The sequence below is a fragment of the Falco biarmicus genome, chromosome 10 (assembly GCF_023638135.1).
Source record: "Falco biarmicus isolate bFalBia1 chromosome 10, bFalBia1.pri, whole genome shotgun sequence".
NCBI lineage: Eukaryota > Metazoa > Chordata > Aves > Falconiformes > Falconidae > Falco > Falco biarmicus.
In genome coordinates this window covers 34,025,069-34,048,758 of record NC_079297.1, presented here as the reverse complement: position 1 = coordinate 34,048,758, position 23,690 = coordinate 34,025,069, and the positions used below count along the sequence as shown (strand labels likewise).

The following is a 23,690-nucleotide window of genomic DNA, read 5'->3' as shown; positions in this document are numbered from 1 at the left end:
TCACAAGGTCAGATTTTTCCTTTGGTGATGGTCATGGTCAGTGACACTGGCAAAAAGTCGATGTTAGGACCCTGTATGAAGACACAGGCCCTGTTGCTGGGCAACATCTGATGGGAAATCCTGCCTGCATCCCTAGTACTGCACAGAACCACAGGCCACATAATTCTTAATGATTTTTGATGGATGATTTTCTCTAGTACTCACCAAAACTGGGCGAGCTAGCTTCAAGCTCCAGACTATTTTGTAGGAGAAAGTGGTTCAAGTATCACCATGATGAGACAACGTTTTGGGGCTTTCTCTGTTATTCTGCTCCTCTACGTTAAGCTGACCAGTAGAAAGAAGACATAAACCAATTCATTCACTCATCATGTAATTACTGTTTTATCAACTGGTTTAAACATATATACCTAACATAGTAATTTAAACTGGGAAAAAATGTGATGACACTCGGTTTCAGACTGCAACATCAATAAAGTTGTAAGGCACAGGCATTTGGATCAGCATCTCACAGTCTGCAGTCACTAAAATAGATGTTTCAAATCTCACCCAAATATAAAGCAAATGCCCTACCGAAAAAAATCAAGAGATTGCTCCCTTACTTCCCTGCACTGTTTTTGCTGCAGCATTACTTAAAATTATTCAGTCATAGGAAACTGGAAAGTCTAGAGGTGGGATGCCTGACTCGACAGGCACACGCAGGGGATGCTCTGACACCTGCTTACAGAGGAATCCTGGCATGCAACATCTATCCATAGGAAGTGAGAGAAATCCTTCCAGGTGGCAACGGAGCAAACAAACGTGTTCGTTGGGATGACCCACTTGGTCAGCATTTGCTCCCACAGCAATGCAGGCACCAAGAACCCTGGGTGCCTGTGAACGGGGTGAGCTCCTGTGGCGGCCGAAGGGCTGAAAGCACCCAGCCTTGCCGGGCTCTTCCTCAAGGTGACGCAGCCCTCCCTTCCAGCCTGCTCCAGCCAATGCTTCCTCTCAAGCCCTTGGCTTTGTCCCTTGCGTGTTAAACATCCACGACTGCAGAAGATAGATACATCACGGGGCTGCTGCTAGGTCAGCTGGCTGAGCGTGGAAATACTTCAGGGCTTGTTCTGTTTTAGTGCACGACGGCTGCAAAAATACCCATGTTTTGCTGTAATAGGAGGTTGATTAGCTCTTCTGTTGATCAGCGGGTGCTCTTTAAAGAAAGCATTTCTGGACCGGCTGTAGCCTTAATTGAGGCAAATCATGTCATTTGTTTGAACTGCTCTACTTGCACAGCTTTGTGTTTAGCTTGCAGAAGAATCGGAAAGATGACATCGATTCAAGACGGTGCTGCATACATGGCTCTGACACACGCTGCCGCCCGGGTACCTTCTAAGAGCGGGGACTTTTGTTCTGAGACGTTGCTGAGGCAGTGGCTCTGTCTGGCAGGGACTGCAGCACGGAGCTGGCAGTCAGGGGCCGCACGGTGTTCATCAGCCCAAACCCCCCCGAGGCTGTTGGGGATGAGCAGACAGCCAGCGCGTGGCAGTTGATCTCTCCAGGAGATCCACAATTCCTCTTGTCCACGATTGGCCTGAGGAAAAAAAAAAAAAAAAAGAGAGAAACGCTAAGATGAAATTGCACCCTGGGTCTGGAGAGCCGCATTCTCCCCACCAGCTCTGCCATCTCCTGCTCTGAAAACTGAACCAAAAGCTGCCAGGCCTGGGAGCAGCACAAGGCACACCAGCCTCCCATGCAGGCACGCGCTCGCTGCCGCTGCTGCTCTGTAATGACTACATGAACTTCAACATCTGGGTGTCATGTCGCAACTCAGCTTTATTCCTTCAAAGAAGCAACACAATGCTAATCTTACAGTAAGCGGGTTCAGAAATAACCATGTTTTGGTGCATGTGACACTGCTCTAATGCCTACTTTATTTTCCAGAGCTCATTCTGACATGAATTAATGTCAGTGTCAAGGGAAAAAAAAAAAATGAAGTGGGATTTCAGGAACTTGTCCTGGGGTTTACCTGAGGAGAGCCTTGAACAAGCAGCACTACAAGAGCTCTGCAACAGATGTGGGCATTGGCTCTGAGTGGGGAACATAAGGATGGAACAGTAAGAACAGAGGAAAAAAAGCAAACAACTATTATTCAAGAAAATACAAAATTTCCAAAGATCAAGCCTCAAGGAACATGAGAAAATGTTTCATTTTAACATTAGGCGGACAAAGGTAAATGTCAGCAGAAAAAAAAGGAGCTCCTTTTACAGAATAGGCAGAAGACTCCGGAGACGACACAGAAGGCTGCTTTTTCCTGCCATAAAGTCCCTCCTGTTTTCCTGACACACTGCAGACAGTGCTGCCAGTGGTGCACACATACCTGATGCTTGTTGATCCAGCAGCTGCTGGTCCTGAAATAGGCCTTTGCCGGCCAGCGTTCCCAGCAGGCTGGCGCTGCCCTTGGGATCCAGAAGCAGCTGGCAAGCTGTGCTGGCTCAGGAGAGCAAGAGCCTTGTCCAGAGGCTGGGATGGGGTTTCTTGGTGAGCCCTTGCCTGGCCTCGCTGTGTCCACTGCTTGTCCTCCTCTTGGCTGGGTATTTTTAGGCATCTTACCCTGTGGTTCCTCATTTTCCAGGGTCTTGCTGCAAGACCCATTAGGGATGCAGGTGAAGGGCTTTTTGGAGGGGACGGAATTAGACGGTGGTTTGGGTTGGAGAACACTGCACCTTCCTGACCCTGTGACGAACCTGAAACAGGAAGGAGAAGCACAGTGATTTACCAGTTCATCTTACTTCTGAATGACCAACCCAGTGAGCAAAAGGCTTTGGAGAATGCTGTGTGACGGAGCTGGGTGGGCAAATGTGTCGCAGGGCACACAGCAATGCTGGCCTTGTTGATAGTCAGGGGTTTGGGTTACTTGGCAGCCTCCCTGCCCGTGTTGCTGGTGATGTGCCATGCACTGGAACTGCTCACGAGCCATGCACAGCTCAAGAGGGACAGACCAGCTCAACCATCCTCCTGCTCTCAGGCGGGATCATACCTGCATCACTCCTGGCCAGTGTTTGCACTGACTTGCTTTAAATACTGGAGGACTCCATCCAGTGGTCTAACATTCAAGGCACAGGAGTAATCACAGGTGAGTGGATCCACTTTTTTTTTTATTCAGAGGCAGAGGTGTAAGGATAAGATCTTGAGATTAGCCTTAAAATAACAGAAAGTGCCTGACTGCTAGGGAAAATACTGCATTACACGCAGGGCTACTATCGGGCTGTTCATATTTTAGCCCACGTAATCCTCAGGTGCAACATACGTAGAAGAAAAATCTTGTTCCTGATTTATGAATATAACATGCATGCATATATGCTTAAAACCATTCTATAGATAGCAGGGATCTGATTGCTCTTGTCTATTAAAAGAACCAGTTGTACCTAAACGCTTGATCTGCGTGGTCCAGGGCAGGAACACAATCTAAAGAATGTGCCACCAAAACCCAGGCTCAGAAAGTTCAGCTTTATAGCCCCTAATTAATGGGGATGTATTTTACTGCTTAGGTAACCACATAAAGCTGATCTAAAACGTTCACTGCATAGTTTCCATCATACTGTACGCTTTCAAAATGCCTGAATTTCATAGGGTTTTTTATTTGTTTTTAAGTAAAGACACTCTGAAAGACTGGTATGCCTGATTCAAAAGCCCAGAATAACACTCAATGACTCCCAAAGAATGCAGATTATACAGATCCAATGCTGCAAACACTTTTACACAAGAGCGGTTTTGCTCAAGTGACTTGTCCTTTCCTGGTCAGAAGGATTGTTTCCAGCTACAAGTTGTTCTGTGAGAAAGCCACATTGGGTAGGACAAACTTCTGAAACTAAGTGTTGAGGCACTTAAATATATCTCCAAATCTTGACACAGTCTCAAGTCACAGAGGTCAAGTGATTTTTAACTGCCTTGCTGAATAAAGGCTATCAGATGCTAAAATTTTACCGGGTATTTGCTCTGCAAAACACATGTATGTGTCTATTAGTGACAGTGGGAAAAGGCTACTGTGTTTGTGATTATTTGAATCTTGGTTATTATGGCCAGCTGCTTGTGATTTGGGATCTGGGTCATCTCCCCCCCCACCCCATGCCTTAGGTAATACTAGATTTCAACTGCTCCATCCATCTTGCAACCAGATCCTAACAGATTTGATTGCAAGATGGGCAGATCTATGCCATCCGTTCACTTCCATAGTCCTATAGCACATGACACTGGTACACTCTGAGATGTTTGGGGCATTGTCTACTCAATCTACAAAGATGATGAGATCATAATAAATCATACTCAGCCTTAAGAAATCAGATTAAATCTGAAAAAGATCAGATTACATCTAAAGAGACCATGAGATCATAATCTAAGACTTCTGCGGTCACTAGACAACAGGTCATTCCTTTAGGTTTTTCTAAACAGCTTCTGTTCCTGTTAAGGAGATATTGTTTATATTATTGTTAATACACAGAGACATTGAATAGTTTGATGATACTTCTGGTTTTTTTCCAAAATATATTTTTCCAAATTTTAATAGATCCATTTTTACCCTTGAAAGAAATGTATAAAATGAAAACTTACATGCTAATATTTATTGAGGCAAAAAAAAGAAGTTGTTACTAACAATAGAAACAGATTAAAGTTGTACTTTTGTAAGGTCTCCTACTTGATATGTGTTTGGAATAACCATTATTAATGTCTCTAATAGTCTTCAATACAATATACAAAAAGTAGCGAAGAGTGGGAATTCTGCTTTCGTTCATGCAATTCCAGAGAGCCCTTTGGCTTTGTTCCTGAGCAGAAGAGCACACCGCAGTTTTAAGCTCTTTTACTGAATGTATTCCTTTGGTTGCATATCTTTCTAGAATTCCCAGTTGCCCAGTTAAACCTTAATCATTAGCTCAGCCATTATTTCCGTCAGTGCCAACTGGATTAAAATATAGTTCAGTTGGAACAACTGTATTTTAGACTCACCTGGCACTGACAGAAATTAATGACACAAGGTAAAAGACGGAAGCATGTCCTTCCTCTAGAGCTGATGCTAAGCTGGTGTAAGATCAGCGTTGCTCCTCTTAATTCTACAGATCCATGCCAAAATGTATCAACTGATAGTCAACACGGCTGGCCACCATGCCCTGCTTAAAAACTTGAACGGATTACTTCGGGTCTGCCTCTGCAATAGTATTTCCAAACTGCTGCTCTAGAGCACAGAAGCCAGATCTCACAAAACACCGCAGTTACTAACACACCTATCTACAAATGGTTAGTAGCACGTGTCACTACCAAGGGATAACCCACGCCCACAGGTTTAGGTCCAGTACCTGAGGAAGATTGGGACAGAGAGGAGTGGCAAGAAGAATCAAGTGAAATCCTTTCAATGAGGTCCTCATCACAGGTCTCCCTCAACTCATCTTCACAGCTGTCGGGCAGGCTGCAGTCGTCACCCTCTTCCTCATCACCAAGAGCTGCCTTCAGTGCTTGGGTGGCTTCTTCTTGCTGACCTGTTTGCAGGCACCTGGGCAACATTGAGTTTCACACCCGTAGTTAGCCTTGGAGTTGTGAACGTGCAGCCAGCCAAGTGCAGCTTGGCACGGCCACACAGGCAAACACCCAGGCAGCGGGTTTAGTCACCCACTGCGATTTCCCGCTTTCCTGGAGATGTGGAAAATCATTCTAAATGGATCAGCCATCTAAGCTGCCTGTGTCTGATTATCGGAAAGCGTGCTAAAAAGTTAATCAAGTGAAATGAGGCAGATTTAAAGTACTACACAGGGAAGTAAGCTCAGAGAAATAAATTCATCATCAGTTCTACTTCCAAACCCACCGTTATCTGTCTGTGAGATAGATGGGGGAATCTCAGCATGCCAGTATTTTCCTTTCAGCCTTTCATTTGGTTAGCCCAACGCGATGCTTGCAGAAAACCTCATCCACTTTCACTTTTACTGGCTGAAAGATAGACACTGGCAGGGCCAAGAATGCCTTACCCGTTACGAAAAGTCATTTCCTTGCTCTCGCTAAGCAAGCCAGCCCACCCTGCCTGGGCTGGTCCTCAGCCTGCTCTACAGAGAGGTCAGAGGTTTCTTCTCCCTTGGCCACCCCACAGCAGCTCCAGCGGCAGAACTGATGGAAGGATCGGGGAGGATGGATGGAAGGATCTGGGAGGACTGATGGAAGGATCCGGGAGGACTGATGGAAGGATTGGGGAGGATGGATGGAAGGATCCGGAAGGACTGATGGAAGGAATCCCACTCCAGGGACAGGAAGGCAGGAGGCCAAGTCTATCCCCTGAAACTGCCACCAGGTGGCCAAAGAGTTTATTTTATTATTACAGCACAAAATGAATGTCTGTTTTATTGCACGACAAGATTGCTCCCGCTGTCTCACCGCTTGTGCTGCTCACTCTGTACTCTCAGGTCAGAGAACACATCTTCCTGGTGCAGATCTCTTCCTCCTCCAGAGCCGTAAATGTTTTCTGTCCTCAGACCGCACAGTTTCAAAGGTGCAGGTGGCTGCAAAAATGATAGGAGTTACCTTGATGACCTCAGGAGCTCTCCCCAGCTCTGCTTCTAGATTGTGGATTTTACAAGGCATCAAAATCTGCTGTCACTCCTGACTTCTCAGATCACCCCTCCCTACTTTCTTGCTCTTCAGTTTAAGAAGCACCATGCCCCGGTCACATGCACTGTTACAGCCTGAGGAACCCAGGGTGGCTGTAACAAAAATGCTGATGTATATCTCACTGGCGTACAAGCCCATAGCATCTATACCAATAAGCACATTAAGACCAGTACCACAGAAATTGCACCATTCGGCATATGACCGCAGTCCCCTTCCACATCTTAGTTTATAACACACAGTCATTCACTGAAATGCTCACATTTGTTTCAGAAAAGCTTCCAGTGCTCGGGCAGTAGCAGCAGGGAGGCAAAGGAAGGACACATTTTTTTCCCAGCAGTTCTTTAACATCTGTTGTCAGCATTAAGTGAGGCTGCCGACAGCGCAGCGATGCAGGTACCCTGTGCGGGCCGCTTCCCTGATTTAGCACTGCCTCTTTAAACCCACACACGTGTATCCCTGCCATGCTGCACCTCAGGGCTCACAAAAAGTGACCATGACAAGCCAGACTGCACCCCTTTATAGGGGTGCCCTCTCACCCAGCTTCTGCTGAAGCAAGCAGGCCAACCCGCCAGGCTGGGGTACCACCCCGCTGCCAAGAGGAACACACTTTGGCTTTGTGTTTGTTTAGGCAATAGGAATGGCTCGGCAGCATCAGCGATCTGACTATTTATGCCAGCATCAAAGAAACACTTCTAAAAAAATTGTATCTAATAGCTATTGTAGAAATACCATCAAATTTTGCAATCTTGCTTTGCGCTTTGCTCGGCTAGAATGATAGGAAATGTGCTGCCAGCAGCCAATAAAGAGTTTTCACATGTTCCTTTACAGCTGATGGTTGATGGCTGCTAGGACACGGGCACCTTTGTAACGGCGGGGCAAAAGACCCTCCGTCCTCCTCGAGGCCAATTGTATGTTGCAGGCTTTTGGGCTACAGAAGAGAGTGAGCTGCCACAAGCCACAGCGGGCGTTCAGGTTTATCCCAGGATTTATAGGGGTCACTAGGCAGGAATATGAAGTCTGCAAGAAAAACATACACCTAGCTTTTGCCTCCTGGCACGAAGGGCCTTGGTGGGGTTCCCGCATATAACTTGACTGAGTCCTAAGAAGAAAGGAAAAAAGGAAACATTTTTACTCCAGTGTTTAACAAAAGGTGCTGTCTTCGAAATCAGTCAACATCATTTCCCACAGACTGGAAGATGGGATATTCCATGGCATAGGCTCAGCGTGTCAGCTGGTGTGGCCTGACACTGCTGCTTAGAGGCAGTTTCTCCGTTTCTGCCAGAATCTGTCTCCTTCTGCTTCTGCTCTGCCTCCTCCACTGCGCTGGCGCAAACATTTGTGTGGCCACACAGGCAAGTCAGATCAGGAAACAGAGCCAGATTAAAACTAAATATGCTATTTGGGATTTTTTTGTTTGTTTGTTTTGCTAGGTTATTTTTCAGCTAGACCTCGATCAGTATCAGGTTCCCCATGTGGCTGTGCAGATGCTCTTGCCAAAACAAGAGACAAGGCAGTACAGGGGCAGGAAGAATCAGTGAACATTGGGTGAAACTGTCTCTACCAGTAGAGCTAGTTACCTAAAAGTGCACGTGAAATCATGGTCTCATTCCCTGGCAATGCTGCACTTGGTTTCCATGTACTTTCCCGAATGCACGCTCAGCTGTTGACACTGCATTGCTTCATCTAGTTCATCACCCTGAGTCCTACCTACAGCAAGGAACTCAGGTGGGACTGGCATCTGAGCGAAGCACCCCACAACGCTGGGAAAACAAACACCATCTTCCTATCTAATTTGCACTCTATGGGCCAGCGGAGTTGCACCATCAAGGTCTTTCCAGGAGCCAGGGAAGGGTGTCTTGGGAAGCACCAAATATTGTACCAGAAGTGAACTCCCTTTCCATCCAGCTGTCCCCAGGAGCTGCTAGCATGGCAGTACTTCCAGGTGGCCAGGGCATGAAGGGCAGTGGTGCACCTGTGTTTTGGGCGAGCCTATAGGTCAGGTATGTGAAGTCAAGGAACTGACTCCTCTTGCTGAGGGAGCCACCCCTGGAAACCCGAAAGAAAGTGCTCGTTGCCAGCAGTGATGTACGCAGTTTGATCCGTGTGCATGATCCAACGGGGGCTGAGTGTGCATCAGCGTGCCTTTCTAGGGGACTACCTTGGACCACATTCCTGTGACTGAACAAGATGTGCCCAGATGTGACTTAAGCGAGCCCCAGCTAGGCTGACGGGTAATTTAAAGGACTGAGCAGGACAACTTTTGACGAGGTGTGAAAGGCAACTCCAGCAAGACAGCACCACTGCAGGACGGGGCTGTCGAGAGGGATAGCAGCACGTAATGCCTGGGGGTGAGGGGCTGAGGAGGGGGAAGCCAGGGTGACTTGCACCTTCTGCTGCAGGGGAAATTAAAGGAAAGCCCACGCTAAAGCAGGTGAGTCTTATGGAAGAAAAACTATACTGAACCTGATCTAGTAGCAGAATGGGTGGGTGGTATTCAAAGTAGCCAGGCTTTCATCAGCAGTAATAACATTCAGAAGGAGGTGGAGGTGTGGGAAAGAACAGGATTAAAACTCATACATTACCATGTGTCAAATCACTGGAGGCATCTTCTGCGAGCAGCTCATCAGGAACGGTGGGAGCTGGAAGAGGACAGCCACTGTGCAAGAGGTGGGCATTGCCACATCTCCCCGCATTAGCAGACCATAGCGTGGTTCCAGGTCTGGAAGTTGTCGGGGGTCTTGGTCTGCAGCCAGACTGCCTTGCTACTGCCCCGAGACACGAATCTAAGAGAGAGGTTTCACTAGTGTAAGCACAGTGGTGCAAGGCTTCAGACACACCGTCACCATACGCTGCTAATACAGTGGGCTGCTGCTGCACACTTGGAACTGTCGGGGACAGAAAAATACGTCATCGTAGCTACAAGAAATGTGCTGGAATGGGTCCAGCCAGGAGACAGAGGGCTTCCTGGTGCTGCATGCAGTCCCCCGCGGCTGTCCTCTACAGCAGGCAGAACCTGGAGTCCCCAACTAACCACAGTCCCTTCCCACCCTCCTCCTGGCACAGAGACTGGGGGTCAGGAACCCCTCTGTGCCCACCACCCAGCTCCGAGTGTCCCAGGGGTGAGCCTGGATGTGTCCAGGGCTCTGCTGCCTCCCCTGCCTGCGTGCCTACGGTAAGAGTAAGCTGCCTCTCATGTGCAGCCCACTTGCCTGTGGGGAAGTGCTGCAGGCTTGCCAGTCACAATCCAAGCCCTCAGTCTTAAAATACATTGCTCAAAAACGCAGGCACAATGATGATGGCCACCTTGCCAGAGCTACTGGTCAATCAGGGCAAACCACGTACCAGGAGTTACGGAAATCTGGGAATGGCAGTGACAGATTTTGCCAGTACTGCCTCAGAGACAGATACTTCTCTACCCCAGAAAGAAAGGTGATAACCGAGGTTTTGTAACTCTGTGGGACAGGGTGGATTATACACAAGCTAGCAAAGGCAGACAGAGCCTTGTCCTCTTACCTGCCCGACTGCCGGCTGTCCTGGGAGCACAGCACAGCTGTAAGAGCAGCACATACAGCCAACAATCCATAGGAAAGCAAATTTCATTTTGGTGCCTAGATGAATAGCATGCTTTGTGAAGTGTTGAGCATCTCCCAGCTCCACAATGCAGCAATCAGCTCTGTAATAATACGGCCATTTCCTTAAGAGCTGAGTGTTAGGGACCTTTAATATACCTTGGCCGTAGTTATTAATATAAACCCATGAAATACACAGTGGGTGAAAAGTACCGGAGTCAACATCACTATAGGAAAGAAAAAAATATGGGGATGTCTTAATCTGACCATATAAGATGATCAGTTTAGAGCTGAAGGCAAGACTGTAAGTCTGGTTACACTAGGAAACAATACAAATTCACATTTTTGTGCTTCATTCCCACTGTTCCTGTCTGCTCCCTTTGTTAACTAGTTTTCTGAAGTGTAGCTGACGTTGCCAAAGCAGGATCACTGAGGGATCAGATTTTAATGGATTTTTTCCCTACCATAACTACTATTACAACTAACGATTCGGACCCGCAGGGATTAAATAAATGACAAATGTATGTACTTATTCCAAAACAAACTAAATTTTTAATAGAGTACAGTTGGCAGGCACACCACAACTGGGGGGGGGGGGGGGGGGGGGGCTGGGAAGCCAACTGCATTGCCCACACTAATGGGAAGCAACAGGAGCAGTTATAGGAAATACTTTGTAATATTTAATGGTACGTGGTAAAGTGCATGTAGCATGATACATAAAAGCGTGGACATCTGAAGTATAACGAAGGCTACAGGCAAAGGCACAACAGATCTATTTTCAAACCATTTACTCTCTACTAATGATTGTAATGGACTTAATCACAGAGGCAAAGGAAATGGAACAGATCTCTTACAGGACCATGCAATCTCAGTTGCTAGGATGTTGCTACCATTGACGGGGGATGACCAAATTGCCTTTCCTATTATTAAACTGGAGTAGGAAATCCCGCTACATCCGTGCTACATGGGATTGACTGCTACCATGGAAAGGCCTGCGCACAGCTGTTGTTGAAACATTCTTTTCCAAGCTTTGCTTCTTTCCATCATGCAGAACCAACGCTAAGTACAGACTCCCAACTGCTGCTGGATTTGTTTGATGCTCTAGAACTCATCTGCATTCTTTTGATCTTGATGCACAGCTTAGGACAGCTTTCATTTAAATCTGCACCATGCTGAATTCTAGCTTCCTCACTTCCCAAGTGGAGAAGACAACGTCCTTCACCGCTTTGCGATAACTGAACGCTGGCTTTGAAGAGGCCAGCTTGCTCTTCATCTTTCTTTTTCACACATCATAACCTGAAAAATGAACCCCAATAGGAAACCTGACATACCTAACCATGACAGGTCTCCAGCTAAACCACCTTTCTTGATGGATTCCTTGATGATTAGCCAGTCCTTATGTATCTTCTTGGCAGGAAGGAGAGCAGTCTGGCTTGCTGGTACTTCGTCCAAATACTCCAAGTGGGGAATGAGGTTTTTTACTTCAGCTCTGTAATTATAATCTGGGTCCTGGAGAAATTGAGAAAGTGATCACAGTTTATTTGACAGACTGTGGACATCCACCAGCAGCACAACAGTGTTCAGTTTGTACGACTGCCGTATAACTTGAAACGCCTTCTGCGAGGCAAACCTATTCACCTCATTCAACAGCAATACATACGGACAGGAGTTTCATTTCACTGTGCTTCCTCCTCTCATCATTTCTACTCGAACTGATCATGGGCACGTCCTGAGCATTGCAAACACGTGCCTCCTGCCCAAAGGCTCCTTTACTGTTTACTTTATGTAAAGTTTACTGTTTGTTTTTTTTAAAAAACACCACAAACTTTACGTACTGTTTAGTCACTGATAACTTTGGCATTTGTCTTTGTTATATTATGTATATTATGTTTTACATTATGTATAATGTAAAAAAGCATAAAAGGCCACTGATGCCCCTGGAAAACCTGTGCACCCTCAGCATTCAGCCAGCCTCTCTCCCTGCTTTTGTGATTCTCTGGTTGCTGCATCAATACTCAGGTGACAGGGAAGACTCGAAAGCGTGTTGAGTGTTGCTACACCTGCCCATGGAAAAAGAGAGAACATTCCCAGGGAACCATAGACCAGCTACAGTGAATGAACTGCACTGATTTTCCGGGGCAGTCTTTGGGGATTCGCTGTGTGATATTATACAGTTAGAAGCGATGGCTTACTCCAAATTACATTTTCCTCTGCAAAAGGTGGCACGCCAACAGCAGGTGCAGAAGGCTGAACTGGACTGGGCTTGAGTTTCTTTTGTGAGGGCTGGAGAAAACAGCGTGATTGCTCCCAGTGCGCATGGACTCCGTGTGACAGCTGTGGGGGAAAGCGTGGGTGCAGCTCCCTGCTGCAGGCACGGGTGGAGCTGACACGTTATAAAATGATTCACCAGCACATGTCAACGCCTGGGGACCTATGAGCAGCGAGGCCAACCCAGAACAGTTACAACTGTGCTCAGAGCACATGGCGAATTGGGCTGCTTTGGTGGATTCCAGTGGTAGACCAATTTCAGGTGGCACCTTCATCTTTGGGAAAAATACCTCAGGGCTGACTGGGTCGTGCTGCTTTGCAGCGGGAATATTTTTGGGTAAAATAGTCTCACGATTACAAATGGCAGAACACGGTGATGGCGATCTCTTCTACCAAAAGAAAGTGGAAAGCAAGAGTGCACAGCTACTGGCAGAATACGAATGAACAGCTACCTACAAATCAACTGCTTCATCTGGATAAATATTACGCTTTTCAAGACATTGTGTGCAATATTAGGAAACCCCACAAAGCCAAGTCCTCATTCAACAAACAGAAATCTTTCTGTGGGACCTGGATGGCTGTATGCTCCCTCCCTCTGCACGATGCAGCACTGAGGGAGACAGGGGGAGTTCACCAAACAAAGCGCGAGTTCGTTGTTAAGAGGCAGACACTAAATTTCTCTAACTAAGTCTTTAATCTTCATTTAGAAAATGAGTCAACCGATTGCCATGCTACCCCGTACCACATGTGCTCAGAGCAGTGCCTGGGCTACAGCCAATTCCCAGCCATGTCCTGTCGGGGGGAAGCATCACGTTACGTTTATGGTACATGACTGCAACAGAGGCTGCAGAATTTATCATCAGGTTGTTGCTCTTGGTTTAGATAAGAGGGGAAGATGAGCTCATCTGAAAATCAAATTACAGAGACCAAACAGCCTGTCTGAAGAAAGAGCAGTAAATTTCGCTGGACCATTCTGTAGATTAAAAGTAAATAAGCAGAAGAGCTTTGACAGAGCTGTAGCAAGGGCTAGACTACAAGAAGGAGCTTGAGGAATTAGAGCTGGCCATCAAGGGCACGGCAAAGTAAGCCCACATCTATTCTTTCCTGTATTTCAGGTGGCTTTTCTATACCCTGAAGAAATGCAAACATCAGTTGAAATGAAGAAAGCGACAAAGCCCACAGAGAAGCTCTTAGCAGGCAAGGGCAGGGCCAGCTTTGTAACCATCCCGGGGCTGAGCAGCTTCCCAACACGGAGACTGGGTGGGAGACCACAGTGAACTTACTGCCTGCCTGTTCCAGCTCGGTGTAAAACACCATCGTGCAGGCTCCCTCGACACATTCGGGCTGGCATTTGAATGCAACTACTTGCGCAGAAGTAGAGACAGCCGTTCCGCAGGGAGAAGAGCATGGGGCACAGCACCACATCGCACTCCTCTTCGAATTCCCATTACGTGACAACACGCAGCAGCATCCCGAGGACTTATTTCCTCAGCTAAACAAACCAAGGGCGATCTGACATTTCTCCATTACAAGTGCATTTGAGGGCTGAGGATGCCAAGTGTCCTCCAAAACCACCACTTTTCATTGAGCAGGAATGACAAGGGAGTAGAAACAGACTTTCTGCGCTGTTAGGATATACTGCATCATGCTCGTGGTAGGAGGCTATGAGAAGGAAGTCTCAGAAGTTGTATTTGTCTCCGTGAGAGTAAAACCACTAAGTAGGCGTGCTTTGTCCACCAGAAGCAGGCAGTGCTTCCTTACTGTAGGAATAAGTTTTTTCCTCTCATGATTGCATCTTCCGTAAGGAAGAACTACTAATAGAGAAATCATTTTGTTTGCAAATCATTACAAATGTGGTCTCTGAAGTATACTTCTAGCAGTTCAAAACAGAAAGGCAAGTGTATAATATTTTCTTTTGGATTCCAGAGAGGAAAATTATGATAGCTAAAGCACTACCTTCTGTGGCTCCTTTTACTGAGGGATATGATCAAGCCAACAATTAAATCTGAAAAATGCTAGTAACTCGTGTATCTAAAAAGCACAAAGATTTAAAATATGTACGTCTACTACATGACTGAGTTTTAGTGATAGCACCAGAGCTTTCGAGTCTAAATCCAAGACAAATATCAAACCCAACCTTTCACGCAAATTAACGGCACGGGCATGATCACTGTGAAATGCACACTGTGGAACACGGCACAGCGGAGGCACAGTGCCAGCTCCTGCTCTGCTTCCTTTGATAACCCCTGCATTATCAGCTCTTCACGGTGCCGCCGGGGACTGCACCGTCCTTCCTGAGCGCTGCGTGTTACACACCTATGTGTGTGTGTGTGGGCCTGTCACCTTCCAGAAGGTCTGGATGACAAGATATTGTGTGCTGGCCATAAACTGTCACCTCATGATCTTTGTTAGACACCATGTGACCAAAATGAGGAACACTCCTATTTGACCAGTTTTTTTAAACACTACTTTTCCTCCAGCTACTTTTTCAGCACATGCCAGGATGCTCATTTTTATATCCCAGCAATGCTTGGTTTTTTGAAGCAGGGGAAAGTAAAAGGGAGTAATACAGCTTTGAGACTGTCCATGTAGATTTAGATCTCCCTTACTTTTCTTGGTGAGTGCCCTGAAACCCAAAGCAGTGTTTCTTCCTGATGAAAACTGTGTTTTCTATCTTTGTGACACAGTGGATCTCATGCCCTCAACAAAATACCTCCGCAGAAACGATTTTATCATTTCAGTATGTAAGAGGTGATCACTGTATTTTGTATCTTCAGCTTTTGCTGAAGGTATTTTTGGCCATTTGATTTTAATCTTTCAGGGGAAAGGACAGCAAGCTGTTCCTACAGCACAGCTTTTCCTAGTTATCTCAAGCATTGTTTTTCTGAGGGTTCAATTTTTGAGCATGGTGGTGGTCCTGGAGCACTCGCTGTTGGACCAGAGAGCTTCCAAAAGAAATTCAAACGAACAAAAACAGATAACTAACTGAGACATTGCAACTGGCACATCTTGTAAAAAAAATATTGGCTTTCTAACCCATTACAAGATCCCTACAGGCTAGAAGGATCCATACAGCTGGGGTCCATGCTCTCCTTGGTCTTCCATTAAGATGCTTGTTTGCACTGGAAGCTGGGAGACGGCAGAACAGCTGTATGGATCAGAACAGCTGTTTTCTAGTTTAATCCCATTCTCATAGGTAAGAAGGAACACATTGCTAGGAAACAGGCCTGAGTCTTTACTAGCACTCCTTGTATTTCATTTGTGCTCATCTTGGAGACAATACCCACAAGAGGACAAAATCAACAGGAATGAAAGATAAGAAATGCATCCCATGTCATCACTCGGAGTGATACAATAGGAAGATGCAGGAATTTTTCTCGTTTCCAACTCAGACTAAAAAAGCACTGCCAAAAATTAACACAATGTGTGCAAACCAAGTCCTCACCTCTGCTGATTCTGCATTTGGCTTCAGACAAATAAGGTTGCCCTCCACTGTCAGGCGGCTCAGCTTGCGACACAGTCCTAGGTACTGCATCTGGTTGATGTCCTCAATATTGTTCTCTTCCAGGTCCAAAACCTCAAGGTGATCCAGCCAGGTCAGCTGGCTCAGGTCAGAGATATCGTTATAGGCTATGTAGAGTTCCTCAGCAGAAGTAAACAGAATAAATATATAAACCACAGGCTTGCACAAGTAACACTCAAGCTTTGCAAAATGTTTTCTAATATTTGAAATATGACATGGCACAACAGGAAATGAGCACGCAAGTGAACACTTTTCAAGTGTGGCTGTTGTCACCTTAAATATCTAGGGCTAATATAGCAACGAATGCTATTTTGCATTAGGCATCTTCAGGAGCAGGCCTGAAAGTTACACCTTATCAAAAAACCCCCACCAAAACTGTAGTGTCTTCTAAACTAAAACATGCAATTGAAGGCATCCAACCAAAGTCCGTTAGTAAAACAAAGGTTGTAAAGAGAACAAAGCCTACAAGGAAAAAGTATCAACTGAAGATAGTTTTGAGATTGTCATTTGGCAGGACACATCTATACTTACCTTTAGAGAGCTGCAGGAAGAGATCCCATCTAAATCAGAGAGCCCACAGCAAGCCATCCACAGGACACAGAGATGGGACAACGTGGTTCCAAGATCCCTTAGAAAAGAAACAATTCAAGTTCTATTTGAATGGGCGAAGGAACTCGGGACTTGCTTTCACTTTCCCTAAGACTAGGCCACAGCTACTTCCTTCAAATCTCACATTGTTTACAAGAGATGTCATTAAAAATGTTCACCTTCAAAGGTGGAGAATGAAATTGTACCCCTCTTTAACCTCCCTCTCTCACAGACCTCTTTGTTCTTGTATGACGACGTGGCACCCCAGTTTGGTTTGATTAAAATTCTTCCAAGAGCTACATCATAGTAGTTCTGTCATAAATCACAGCCAAACGCTAAGAATTAAGTGAGGTTTGCCTGTGCTGGCATAATTTACTCTTCACCAATAACCCAAATTAACATATCTGAGCCGATTGCACAGTCACCTCACTTTGTCCTCGTACGGAGTTACGTTTCTTCTGATTTTGCAGTTGAAAGGAATAGCACTCTTGCCAAAAACCATTGTTTGAATCAGCAGAAAATTAGAATCCTTTCCATCCCATTTTCCCACCCTTTAGGTCTAGCAAAATATAAATAAGGGATCATTTGTATCCAAACTTTCTGGTCCTAATCCAAAAAACCACATACCGACCTGCTTAACTCCATGCATGTGTCATGTCCCACTGACGTTGCAACAGTGCACAATCCAAAGATAATTGTGCCTTTGAAAAATGCAAAAATGGTGGCAAATAAACTTGAGGGCTTAACCACCTTCTGTATTTAGTAACATTAAGTTGCATAAAGCCACTGCTCAAACATAAATAAAACACAACAGTTTATCAAATCCCAAACCAAGCAAAAGGTCAGAATTCTCTGCTGCAGCTGTGATAGCAGACCATCTGAATAATAAAGAACTAAACAGGGGGGAACTAAATACAAGGCCAGTTTATCAGAAAAGGTAGAGACTGGCATGGAGTTCACAGAATCACAGCACTGGCTGAGGTTGGAAGGGACCCTTGAAGATCACCCTGTCCGACGCGCATGCTCAAGCAGCGCCAGCTGCCCAGGTCCACATCCAAATAGCGAATATAGTTCTTAAATAGAGATTCTTGGACTTTTAAAATGAAAAAAAAAAAAAAATAAAATTTTAAATTAAACCCACTCAAATTGTGGATTAGCTATGTTTTAGAATACCCGTTTTTATAATATACATTATCATAAATAATATATACTTGAATGCCCTGTCTAGGGAAAATTGCGGAAGATAAAATAATGTGGTCATGGGTTCCCTTCTAATCTTGGAATAAAGGTAACAGATCCCTTACTCTTGTCTTCTCTTTATGGACCATGGGAAAACCCAGCAGCTTTTCATTGCCCTCTGAGAACCTCGTGCAGCTTTGATGCAGCTTTGCAGCAAACACCCGATGGTCAATCGCCTGCCTGAGGGATACTGCACAGCCAGCCCAAGAGGCCAGGAAACTTTTAGTGGGGACAGATGCACTCTTGTTTGTGTTTTTCATTGTTTCTCCACCATCTGAACACTTGGGAAGAGCCACATCAGCAGAAAGGAGACCGCATAAGGTTGAAGAAAGGATGGATGCATGGAAAAATACCCCCAGATGTGCCTCTCCTGTGATTTATCAAATACAGGGTCAAATAGGAGTTTCTAGGCTGAAATTGGGGATTTTCACCCCTCTGCATTCTGGGGCACGGTTTCTCCGTGGGTTTCATTCAGACCTGTTTCATTTCATCCATCCTCTACCAACGCAGGGGCCCCAGGCACTGGGTGCCCCTCATCATCTCTGCCCTGGATGCTGCAGATGTGAGCTCACAATGGGTACACCATACGATGGGTTTACGTAACGTTTTATAGCCTTTGAAATACAAACAGTGCAGCTGATCTAAAGGCCACGACAAAGCAAATAAGAAAAATCTCAGTCACCCGACATCTCTTTCCATCTAAGGCTACTCCTCCTTACAGAAGAAAACCCTCAACTGACATAAACCACAACTCCCCCACCAAATTCTGTGCATCTGGGTAGCTTGGCTGTGCTCACACGCGCCGCTGGTGCAAAGACACAAGCACAAAGCGAGCCACACGCACACACAACTCCCTGCACGTACACACAACACGGTCCCGCAGCAAACTTGCTGCAAACTTCACCTCGTCCCTTAGCTATGAGGACAACAGGGAACGCTTGCCATCCTGTCACTGGACCTGTGACCAGATAAGCCCCTAAAAAAATGGGAGTTTGTCACGTGTCTTCCCACGCAGTCACCCAGATCACAATGTCCCTGGATGTCATCGCATCCCCAGCCCTGCAGAAGATCTTCCAGGAACTATTTACGCTGTGCATATGTTATAAATAAAACAAACATGGGTTCTCAGGCTTCCTTAAGGAACAGATGCCTCCCAAAGTAATATTTACAGAAATTTATTATTAGATTTGCAAGCTCTATGCCTATAATAAGAAAGAAATTAAATTACGTTACAAAAGCAGAACCTACCATCAACCAAGGGCAACACATCCGTAAACACAAATATGACATTAGGAGTAACGTGAAGGGATTACATTGCTCATTTCATGACCCACTTCAAACACTAATGAGTTTTTCAAATTTCAGGCTAATTTTGGTGCACAATTTTCTTTTCTGTAAACCACTGAACATAGGTAAAAGAAAGTGCTCGCTCTCATTTTTATATATTTGAAACAAGAGCTTCTGATAAGATGCTCTGTTCATTAGGCCAGCAAAACTGACGACTATCCTAACCTGATTATTTTAGATATGGTATGGTAAGGTACGATTAATAGATTTTATTTTTATTTTTAATTTGTCTTGTAGTTCCTAAGTGAAGGTCTTTAGCCAAAAGATGGAGCTTCAGGTAGCATGCTTGTTCCTAACATTCCTCTGTCAATATAAAGGATGCCAAAACAAAGTGCAGGATTAATTCCCAAGCAGTTTTTACACAAGGCCCCAAGAAGAAACAGCGATTCCTCCTCCTGCTAAAACCTTGCTCACTTCATGCATTTTGAAGCAGCAGTCCCCTGCTCCAGCTCAGAGGTCTGAGACTCCCAGAGTTAAATCGTATTCCCCTGTGTGTGTTACAGAGGTTTCAGTACCAGTGCTGGCTACAGCCGAACCCAGCGCACACCAGGCAGGGCCAGTCCCTACTCACGCCACTTGCTAAGTCATGCACAGCAGGTATTCTTTCAGAATTACGAGCTAACGAGTCTCCAAGCATTCTCCTGTTGCAGACACCACCAGAAGAAGACACTAATTTCAATGACTTCTAAAACCTACTTACATTACTCTTCACAATTTATGCTGCCAAGTGCATGGTCTCAAATCCATTCCAGTTTCATTCATGGGTTGCACCTCTGAGCCTCCTACAGCTAACTCTGGTGCAAGTCAGGAGTAGCATGGTTGAGGTTAATACCAGTCAAATTTGATTCCTATTAGCATTCCACCAAAGGAATTAGGTTCTATATCCCATGTCTCGGGTACCTGCAAAAGGCAGAACTGCTGCATGTTTGCAGTGCAGCCCAGTGTTCGATTACAGGGTCTCGTTATTCAAAAATGCTTCTATAGACACTTCAGAAAAGCAAAAAAAACATGGAAGCTAATGGGAACTGGTTTCTTACAAGGTTAAAGTTGACTGTCCCAAGCTCACATTTAACCCATGAAACAAAAGACTAAGAAAGCATGAATTTTGTCGCACGGTTTGGTATCACTCAGCCCATTTTTGCTCTCTATACCCTATTTCAGGAAAGGCAGCTAGCAAGCCAAGGCATCTTTGCCCCCTGCCCCTCAAGAAGAGCACTCCAGCTCTTTTGGAGAGCAAATGCCTCCTGTCTCTCCTTCCCTGCTACTGCAGACAAACAGCAGTGAGGAGAAGAGGCAAAAGGAATTTTTCCTTTGCCCAGCCCTGACTGCAGAACCTCACTGCAAGTTAAAGCCAGGAACAAAGTTCCCCTCGCTGACTCCGGGGTCATGCTAGGTGCTGGAGGAGACCAAAATTCTGGGTCATGCAGTCACATTTTGGCCCTGCAGATCTTTATGCCTGCGTCTGTAACAAGTCATCTCCAGTCAGAGATGTTATCGCAGCAAAGTACATCTGCAAATACTCTATTCGGTAACTAACAAATTAATCTTTTGGAAGCTGCAGCATCAGAGAAAAATCCCTTGTTAATTACTACACAGATAATTGCCCCCAAGAGCACAGCTGCTGTAAGGTGAAACAGCAATGTAAGTCAAAGCAAGCTGCTCCTGACAACTGCACGCACCTGCATTTCTGAAAATATTTCTGAAATATTCTGGCTGGTGAGAAGAGAACTTAAGAGCTTGCAAGAGATGGGAGTGCCTCCTCTGGGACCAGCTCTCCTGCATCTGGCACGTCCGCTTTGGAGGGGGTCAGAGCAAAGCGAGGAGCTGTGTGAGCACGCATGGCCGCTGTGTGCGTGCAAGCGTGCACACGGGTATGTTTTCATTTATGTTGAGTGCAGAGGGTCAGATCAGCCCAAACCGGGTAGATGTATCTCATGACTTTTAAACAAGAAATGGAATTAATGGGAATCTGCAGTAATAACTTACCAGGGTAAATTAATATAATAATAAACTCTCCATTTACCAGGGTAGTAAGAGGAAAAATCCACTATAATTATACATATATATATGTATATATATATACATATAATTATAATGTAGCGTAACAAAACACACCCCTCGCAAAAACAAAATCATTGACTGAGACTGTAATTAATGATATGCATCTCAAAGACCAGAACCCTTCTGCATTAGGCATGATAGAAACTATAGAAAATGACAGCATCTATTCCAAAAATAGGGTAGAGAATATGGGAGAAAAGTCTGAAGCTGAAATAGGAAAAAGATGAGACATTGTAGAAAGCTGGTGGCATCTGGTCGTCTGACGCAGCACGGGAGCACCCCAGTGATGTACAAACAACAAAGAGCATACAGAAGGAACTGGAGGACACCGTAGAGGAGACGTAGCTCCCATTAATATACACAGCAAATAATTCCAGTGGACAAGTGTCTTGTCCTGAGTGACGTGGAAGCCAGGAACTTCACAGAAAGGGCAAGGAATTAATAGGCAAAGCAATTCTATAACCTGCTCACTTCTGCTACGGTTCGTGCAGGTCAGGTTTGAAGCAGAGAGACAGAGACGGGAACGCGTACGTCATATCTTTGGTTGTGATAAACAGGATTACAGCCTCTGAGGTTGCCAAACCAGTGTCCTGCGGAGAAATTACTCCACACACACCTACGCACTTGCCTGTACAACACGCACTGACTAACAGATCATTGCTTTAGTATCCAGAAGCGCCAAGAAACCAACACAGGCTCCCCCACTTTCACCTTGAACCCAGAAACTTGCATTTACAATTGATTAAAAAAAAAATTATATTCATAGGCCGAAGGTTTGAAACCTGGTTTTCAACTATCTCTAGATACTGCTGCAGGGATGGGAACTCATCAAAACAGCTCTGTGTTTCTGTGAGGGTCTTGGCAACACACTCCCCACTTCTGCATGACCATTTCGGATTTTTTCCCATGAAATCTGACGCTCCCATCTTGTCATCACTCCCCCAGAGCGGGGGGAGAGCTGAGGGGCAAGGAACAGTTTGGCTTACAACACCTAATAACAAGTTTGAGAAATAACGCGTTCTTCCGTTAATCCAACATCCTTGTTCTTCGGGGATTGATTCACTCCAGCCAAAACTTTACTGGATGGAGACCAGACCTAGAGAGCCAAATCCTGTTCTGGGTTTCACAATAAATCCTGAATAGCTCCACTGAGCTCAAGCTACCCAGTAAACACAACAGCACAACCCTGAACACGTTCATCAGCTTGAAAACCATAGTTTCTTTTGGAAGCTGGTTTCAAATCATTCGCCTAGCAATAAAACACTAAATCCACTGAACTTGCAAGCAGTATCTCAAAGACCACATGCATCTGTTGAATAAATCTTCAGTAGCAATCCCTCTAAAATAGCCGTTGATGCAGATATTTATTTTTAAATATCACTCTGAAAACAAAGGCATTGGTAATCGAAGAGATTTAGATTTTAAGAGAGTGACAAAACTACAGTCTTAAAAAGTAAAGAGAATGGGGGGGGGGGGGGGAATCTTGTCTCTGATCTACAGAAATCCAGTTGAATTTATCAAGCCGCACTGTGATAACAGTGATCTGGTCCATATGTCAGCACACAATGGTTTCGTTGTACAGATAATTCTGACATCAGAAGCAAAAACTTTTAAAGCCTGAATGTTATTTAAATCAGTAACATATGTTCTAATAGGAAGCTTACATAATAGTTTCATTGTACTCTCAAATAACTGTAAAGTATTCAAAACTGCAAAACTGATTGTATGCATGTGTTGCTCGTACTTGATCAAATCCATGACACAGCCCCCAACTCCGTAAGCAGCGCTAAGGCCGTGTCCTTATGTCCCTGCAGTGTCCTTTCACGCTTGAAAAAATGGTCATACCAATGTGAAGACCTGACTTGCTTTCCAGTATTGCAGCCTTGGATGGTTTTGTACTTCCTCGTCCAAATTCAAGCAGCAATACGTTGGCTTGTGTGTCCCCTGTCCTGCACCTCCTGCAGCCACGGCACACAGGTTGCCTTTAGCATCATACGCTCCTTTGTGCAAGCATGAACCGCTGCCCTAGGGGTAAGATAACAAGAGTGGTGTCCCATCTTTTGCAGCCAGAAGCTTGCTTTTAGGCTGCAATGCCATGGAAAAGTAGCACCTAATATTCTGGCCTCCGCCTTCCTTCTGAGCTGTGCGGCTTTTTCACTGGAAGGGTTCCTAACCCTGTTGAGACATGTTGTTGGAGACTTCAAAAACTAAGCAAAAAAGACTTTGCTAGGCAATTCGCAACTCATAAGCTTAAACACATCAGAGGAAGACAACTGTGTTTTAGGTTGAACAGAAAGTATGTATTTACCAAAGGTCTTTTTAAATAACAAGCATGTCTATGAAATTCCGTTTTCATAACTCCTTTTTACATGCAAATGAAGAATTTCTGTGTGAATGAAAAGTTGCTGCTGCCAAAGGTCTTTGTAGTAGGGTGTCTCTCTTGTCCCATCTTTTTGTGGCAACCTCCATGT

At 45.2% G+C, this 23,690-nt stretch overlaps 1 protein-coding gene across 3 annotated transcripts in view; it reads right to left on the bottom strand.

Annotated features, from left to right (window-relative positions):
- Positions 1-353: 353 nt before the first annotated feature.
- The window catches only part of LRRC56 (leucine rich repeat containing 56), a 65,353-nt gene continuing 42,016 nt past the window's right edge, over positions 354-23,690 (bottom strand). For all 3 annotated transcript variants that reach the window (XM_056354995.1, XM_056354996.1, XM_056354997.1), the window contains 9 exons: positions 16,516-16,612; positions 15,907-16,104; positions 11,525-11,702; positions 9,207-9,407; positions 7,659-7,723; positions 6,391-6,515; positions 5,328-5,521; positions 2,357-2,723; positions 354-1,570 (listed from right to left, as the gene is read on the bottom strand). In XM_056354995.1, the coding sequence (XP_056210970.1) occupies positions 1,369-1,570; positions 2,357-2,723; positions 5,328-5,521; positions 6,391-6,515; positions 7,659-7,723; positions 9,207-9,407; positions 11,525-11,702; positions 15,907-16,104; positions 16,516-16,612 (1,627 nt within the window). In that variant the 3' untranslated portion in view covers positions 354-1,368. The remainder of the gene's footprint in view (positions 1,571-2,356; positions 2,724-5,327; positions 5,522-6,390; positions 6,516-7,658; positions 7,724-9,206; positions 9,408-11,524; positions 11,703-15,906; positions 16,105-16,515; positions 16,613-23,690) is intronic.